At 41.5% G+C, this 7,483-nt stretch overlaps 1 protein-coding gene across 6 annotated transcripts in view; it reads right to left on the bottom strand.

Annotated features, from left to right (window-relative positions):
• The window catches only part of LOC122550866 (testis-specific gene 10 protein-like), a 134,476-nt gene that overhangs the window by 32,774 nt on the left and 94,219 nt on the right, over positions 1-7,483 (bottom strand). For all 6 annotated transcript variants that reach the window (XM_043692222.1, XM_043692219.1, XM_043692221.1 and 3 more), the window contains one exon: positions 1,727-1,895. In XM_043692222.1, the coding sequence (XP_043548157.1) occupies positions 1,727-1,895 (169 nt within the window). The remainder of the gene's footprint in view (positions 1-1,726; positions 1,896-7,483) is intronic.

Raw genomic sequence — 7,483 nt, 5'->3', positions numbered from 1 at the left:
TGTTTCCTCAATCTTATGTAAGCCTCCTTCTTCCTCTTTACAAGACATTCAACCTCCCTCGTCAACCAAGGTTCCCTCACACGACCATCACTTTCCTGCCTGACAGGTACATACATATCAAGGACATGTCGTATCTGTTCCTTGAAAAAGTTCCACATTTCCACGACATCCTTCCCTGACAGCCTCTGCTCCCAACTTATGCTCCTCAGATCCTGTCTTACAGCATCGTATTTACCCTTCCCCCAATTGTAAAACCTTGACAACATACCACAAACTGCATCCTTTGCTTGTGATGTGCTCTCATTTTTGTGTCCTGCAATCACCATTGACATGACCATGATGGATACAGTCAACAGAGCTGCCCCACAAGACATGCCCACTCTGACAGTCCACCTCTGATGGTCAGAACACTGATACCTCAAAGCAATCATCGACAAGCAAAACTCAGATACTGACACCTCAATGTGCATTTTATCCGGATTAGAGTCAGTAACCCTTGCAGGTGAGCACTTCACTGCCATGTCTCCACCAAGAAAAAGCGAGCCCAGGTTACTGGCAGCCTCACAGTCTGCTGAACACATACCAGGACCTATATTCCACCACTCTCACTGTTGCTGCTCAGCATCACAGCAAAATATTATGGGGATGAGGGATCTTCACCTCACTCCAGGTGCCCCCTCCTCACAAGGAGACAGGGAGGTGCCAGTAGGTATCCAGCCAGAGGAGGAATCACATACAGGCACCAATAAGTTTCCTGTTCGGAGTTACACTCGAGAGGTAGCTGGGCATTCCTCCTCCACCCTGTCTTTAGGCTCAGCTGCTTGGGACTTCAAGCTGAGGAGAGTGCCCAACTTCTGGGCAGGACTTATTCAGCATGTCTGGGCCTCCTCGTTGTGTGTGTGTGTGTGTGAGTCTCTGTCCAGCTGCAGTTACAACATCACCCATCCTTAGTGTTACACAATGGTCAATAGTCCGAGGTGTGAAGTGAGCAGCTCCTGCACTGAGACAGCAATGAGTAATTAGCAGTTGATTATCATAGTGGCAATTTGGCTCTCTGTCTCTGTCTCCCTCTCTCTCCTTCTCTCTAGATAGACATACGTAGCTACTGTATCACAGGCATTAGTGGAATTCAATCATTATCTTGCATGATATAGATAGGATTGCTTGGGGCAAGGATTTGGACTGCATACTGTAGACTACTGGCCAAGGTTATATAGTTGTTATATTGTTACAGTCTTATGTGGTTTGTTCTCGTTTAAGAGGTTGAATTCCATAATTGCAACGCTTGTATCAGATCATGGTTACATGTTCTATTGATGCCATGATTTACCTCTTCATATATAATGGCACACACTCCCTATGCATATTCTAATTTCCTCAACAAAATGGTGTTCAACACAGCTTACACCAGAAGTATAAAAGCATGACATAAATTATTCAGAACCAAAATGAAACTTGCAGATCCAAAAAACTAAATTTTGCCACTATACTGTTCTGTAAGAGTTGGCAATACAACACATCATTAAGCTAAAGTGATTTCAATTTTAATCATCTCTTTTTAAATAAATTTTGTTCCCAGTGTTAATGTTGCAGTAAAAATATGTATGAATGTAATACAAGCCTTCTTTAATTGTACAGATATCAACCGCTGGATTATTTAGCTAGCTTACAACATTAACAATGAACAACTTTTTCAATGGTTTAATAAAAACTTAATTTTTCTTACCTGATGCTCATATTTTAATTTTGACAGCTGGTCATGCAGATGGTTATTTTCACGAATTGCTGTTTCTCTTAACTGGGTCATTTCTGCTAGTTCAGAACTAATGGAATCATACTGACGCTGAATACTGGAAATGTCATTTTCTTTATTGTTGATTGTCTCATTCAGTTGACTACAGGATCAAAACGCACAAAGGCTAATTCAGTGCCAAATTAGCTAAAAGTAAACGTAACAAGTCCATTCATCTCAAATGAGATAACTTTGCTCTATTTGTGATAATAATCAACAATGTTTAGCTAAATTAGTGCTCTTGAAGTAGTGCAATCAGAGGACCAACTATCATACCATATATTCCAATTTCTCTCTGATATGTGAGGCAAAAAATGTCATTACCTGATCAGAGGTAATTCTGAAATTCCACTGGTGACAGTCAGAACTCCTGAATGGGACCAACAGAACTGCTGAGAACCTCTGAGAGTGCAGTATAGCATTTAAATGTTAGCTTGTTTTTGGCAATCAAGTCCTGGAGTATGCGTTGAAGCCACAGCTTTCTGGCTTAGTGGCAAAGATGCTACCAACTGAGCCACAGCTGATGGCTGGAGGACCCGTATGTACAAGAGAATTATCATTTGGAGAAAGTCATTTCAGGAATTGGATGCACACTTACCAGTAGGAAGCACAACATGTGTGTTATGTTGCATACAAAGTTTACACAGTCTAATGATTAACTTGTGAAAACTCCGTAAAAGTGCACAAATGCACCAGACAGCACACTGTTAAAAAATGCTTCCACCTACATAGAAATACTTAGCTGTTTGGCACAACAGAAATTACATGTTGCTGAAAAAACAATAACACATTTATTGAGGCGTTTCATGTTGTACTTGTCAGGTTAAATCACAAGAATACCAACTGAAGGGTAATACCAACATTGACTGGGTAGATAAAGACAAACTATTTCCATTGGTTGGAGATTCTAGAACTAGGGGTATAGTCTGAGAATTAGGGCCAGATTGTTTACGAGATGTTATGAAGCACATCTACCCTCTTCCACAAACAGCAGCTGATGCTGGATCAGTTATTAATTCTAAATCTGAGATAAATTTTTGTTAAGCAAAGGTGTTAAGGGATATGAGCCATAGGGATTTTATGTTGTAGGCCATAGATAGCCATGATATCATTAAATAGCAGAACAGACTTGAGAGCTGAATGGCCTACTCCTATTCCTAAGCACAAGAGGAAAGTGCTGATTGGTTGGTAAGTAGAGTTTGATTTGTAAATACGCCAATTATTGATGATTCATTTGCTGAATAATCCTGAATTTGCAAAAAAAATTATACTGAAAATCAATTCAGGATTGCACTGAAAATTACACACCTTGACACACATTCTTTGCAGACAGAAAGAATATATACACATGGCATGTAACGCCGTGACAAATCAGGGGTGACTTTCCCAGTTTAAAGTTTAAACAAAACCTGGTAGCTAACTGTCAATCAACATTAACAAAGCATTCTCCATGGTAATGCCTCTACTATAGTCTATTTGTCAACTAATCAGCACTCTCCTCCCATATAGCAGAAATATTGTATTTCCCTTTGAATCCAATTACCCCAATGAGGGCAAGGTGAAAAGTTTAACAAAATATGTCTTTTTTAAGCAATAGCTATGTTTCTGTGCTCACAATCTGTAATTTACACTCTTCACAAGAGGAAAACTATTATGGTACACAATAAGAGCTTCTCATACTTTAAGCTAAACCATTATTACCTTTCGAGATTTGGAAAGTATTAATAGCAAAAATATCCATTAAGCCAAACAGCACTGGTGATCCAATGTCAGTAATGGGGCAGGTTGTGGAGAAATCATTTACGTTGTCGAAAGTGGCTAAGAATTTCGACATTAAGGGGTCTGCTGAGTACTATAATAGAACTATATAGAACCCAACTAGTTACTCACTCCCCGTTATGGAGGGTGTAGTTTGCCTGTGAGTATGGGATGTAGGCATTGCTGGCTAGACCAGCATTTATCGCTCAAGTAAAATGGTGGAACATTTGATGAGGTGAGTAAACAGGGTTGGAAACCACAACACCTTCCTAAGTCCGACCCCCAAATTTAAGCTCAGAAGCTGAGCATGGGAGGGGCAGCCTTCCTGTCCTAGGTCAATTTTCTTAAATTAGCCAGTTAAGGGCTTCATCCCACCTCAGCTGATACTGAACTATATGAGATGACAAGGCCAACCACTGGGTTTCCCAGCAGCCTACTGAGAAACTGGGTTCTACATTCACAGCAACGCTGTGTTTGATTAGATTAGATTAGATTACATTACAGTGTGGAAACAGGCCTTTCAGCCCAACAAGTCCACACCAACCCGCCGAAGCGCAACCCACCCATACTCCTACATTTACCCCTTACCTAACACTACGGGCAATTTAGCATGGCCAATTCACCTTACCTGCACATCTTTGGACTGTGGGAGGAAACCAGAGCACCCGGAGGAAATCCACGCAGACACGGGGAGAACGTGCAAACTCCACACAGTCAGTCGCCTGAGGTGGGAATTGAACCCGGGTCTCTGGCACTGTGAGGCAGCAGTGCTAACCACTATGCCACCGTGCCGCCCACCAATTTTTAAATTTTTATTAGATTACTTACAGTGTGGAAACAGGCCCTTCGGCCCAACAAGTCCACACTGACCCGCCAAAGCGCAACTCACCCATACCCCTACATATACCCCTTACCTAACACGACGGGAAATTTAGCATGGCCAATTCACCTGACCTGCACATTTTTGGACTGTGGGAGGAAACCGGAGCACCCGGAGGAAATCCACGCAGACACGGGGAGAATGTGCAAACTCCACACAGTCAGTCGCCTGAGGCGGGATTTGAATCAAGGAACCTGGCTTGGGACAGGACAGGCATGCAAAAACAACTGTTTAAGTTGTTCCAATTATTGATACAATACTAGGTGTGTACCAGGCAATATGGAAAATTACCTAAATATGGTAGGTATGCAAAATGAAGGCAAATCCAATCTGGTTTCCTCTCATCTTATCAGCATTGCTCAAATTGTCAGTAAATTGATGCAATGAGTCATCAATGTGCTGTCCAGTAACACTTACATACGCATAACGGGACAGCACGGTGGTTCAGCAGTTAGCACTGCTGCCTCACAGTGCCAGGGACCCAGGTTCAATTCCCACCTCGGGTAACTGTCTGTGTGGAGTTTGCACATTTTCCCCATGTGTGCGTGGGTTTCCTCCAGATGTTCCGGTTTCCTCCCACTATCCAAAGATGTGCAGGCCAGGTCAATTGACCATGCTAAAATGACCATAGTGTTAGATGCATTAGTCAGGGGTAAATATAGGGTAGGGGAATGGGTCTAGATGGGTTACTCTTCAGAGGTTCGGTGTGGACTTGTTGGGCTGAACAGCCTGTTTCCATACTATAAAGAATCTAATCTAATCTAATAACCTGCTGACTAATGCTCAGTTCGGGTTCCATTACAACTACTCAAATACAAACAGCAAGTTGCATTTATTCCAAACATAGACACAAGTCCTGAATTCCATACGTGAAGCAAAAGTGACTGTCCTCATCCTTAATTAGCAACGTTCCACTAAATATGGTGCAAGCAGCCCTATTACAAATCTAAGTCCATCAGGAAATGGAGACTGAAAGAACTCCCTCGTGGAATCATACCCAGTACACAGGATGCTGGTTATCCCTGGTGAAGGCTAATTATCTGTTTCAGGTCATTGTTAAAATGAGTTCTTCAGAGTTCCTCACAGGCACAACTGTTTTCAGTTGCCTCCTCATAGTCTATTCTATCAAGTCAAGCCTACCACCATTTGCTGATCATTGCTACATTATTCCACTAGCAGTCCCATTCCCTCCCTGCGTCCAAGATAATGAAGCAATCCACAGTTGTGGACACAGCAAATCTAAACATCAATCATAAGCATACCATAACAGCACTTAGTACTATCTACCATATGCACTGTGGAGCACTGTTCAGCAGCACCTCCAAAACTCTCAAACCTCACCACCTCGGAGGAAATGACCAGCTAGTGCAAGGGAACAGCATCACCTCCAAGTTACCTATCACTCTGAATACATATTGCAGTTTTATCATTGTTGCTTGGTTAAAATTCTCTGTTGAAGGACCTTCACCATATGGCGTTACAGCATTTCCAGTGGGCCACCCAAACCACCTTCTCAGAGTAATGTTGAGATATAAAGCTGAATGATGGAAAACTGCAAAAATTAAATCAAATGAGCTACCTCCTGTGTCAGTAAGCAATGAAAAACTCAATGGAGTGTAGCAGGAACTTTAGCCATGCACATTACACACGCTATATAAACATCTCATGAGCAATCACTTCATCCTCTGTATATATTAGCATATCCAAATTTGAACAAAGAGAACAAAAACCTATACAGCAGAAGAACAGGCTCTTCAGCCCATCAAGACTGTGGTGACACAAGATGCCTTTCGAAACTAAAATATTTTTGCCTCTGCACAGTCTGTGTCCCTCTCTTGCCTGCCTATTCATATATCTGTCATGATGCCTCTTAAACACAGATATTGTATCTGCCTCCACCATCTCCTCTGGCAGTGCATTCCAGGCACTTACTACCCACTGTGTAGAAAATATGTCTCTCACATCTCCTTTAAACTTTCCCCTATTACCTTAAACTCATGCCCCTTAGTAATTGCCATTTCTACCCTGGAGAAAAGACTCCAACTGTCCAATCTATCCATGCTTCTCGATTTTGTAAACTTCTATCAGGTCGCCCTCATCATTCGATATTCAAGTGAAAAGAAACCAAGGTTTTCCAATCTCTCCTCATAGCTAATATCCTCCAAACCAGGCAACGTTGTGTAAAATCATTACTGTACCTTTTCCAAAGCCTCCAAATCTTTCTGGTAGTGTGGCGACCAGAATTGTCCACTATATTCCAAACATGACCTAACTAAAATTCGATACAATTGTAACATGACCTGCCAATTTTTATATTCTATATATGCCTTATGCCTTCTTGACCACCTTATCCACAGTGTTACCACTATCAGGGAACTGTGGACCTGCACATCTTGATCCCTCTGATACCACATGCTGTCTAACTCCATGTCTCATTGATTTCATCCTCAGTCTTCAAATGTCACCAATTTAAAACTCTCAGAATCACAGAATGATTACAGCATTTGGCCTGGTGACTCAGTGCCTGGTCTCTAAGGAGCAATTCAACAATCCCATTCCCTTGCCTTTTCCACATTGTTTTCTTATTTGGTACTTGTCATTATTGCATATCCAACTCTCCTTTGAAAATCACAAAGATCCTGATCGCTCACTGTCCGACAGGACTTTCCTCATTTCGCTGCTGGTTCTCTACAACCACCTTAATCATTGTTTATGTTTACAAGGCATCTTGACAGATATATGAATAGGAAAAGAATAGAGAGATATGGACCACTTGGAGCAAACAATTTCTGTTTCGAAAAGCATCATATGTCAGTGCAGGCATGGTGGTCTAAAGGGCCTGTTCCTGCATAGTACTGTTTTTTGTATTTCTTGACCTTTTTAATAACAGAAGAGCAATTATCCTCATCAAGCCTCATCAAAATACTTAATTAAAACTAATTTACTTTTAACAAACCTGTGCTTGAAGCTACAGTCCATAATATTCTATCCCCCAGTGAACTGGAAAATTACAAATGCAACATCCTTTGCCAGAAGAAGGATTAGGACAAATC

The sequence above is a fragment of the Chiloscyllium plagiosum genome, chromosome 6 (assembly GCF_004010195.1).
Source record: "Chiloscyllium plagiosum isolate BGI_BamShark_2017 chromosome 6, ASM401019v2, whole genome shotgun sequence".
Taxonomy (NCBI): Eukaryota; Metazoa; Chordata; class Chondrichthyes; order Orectolobiformes; family Hemiscylliidae; genus Chiloscyllium; species Chiloscyllium plagiosum.
Note: the sequence above shows the minus strand (reverse complement) of the source record. Positions and strands in the feature narration are given on the sequence as shown.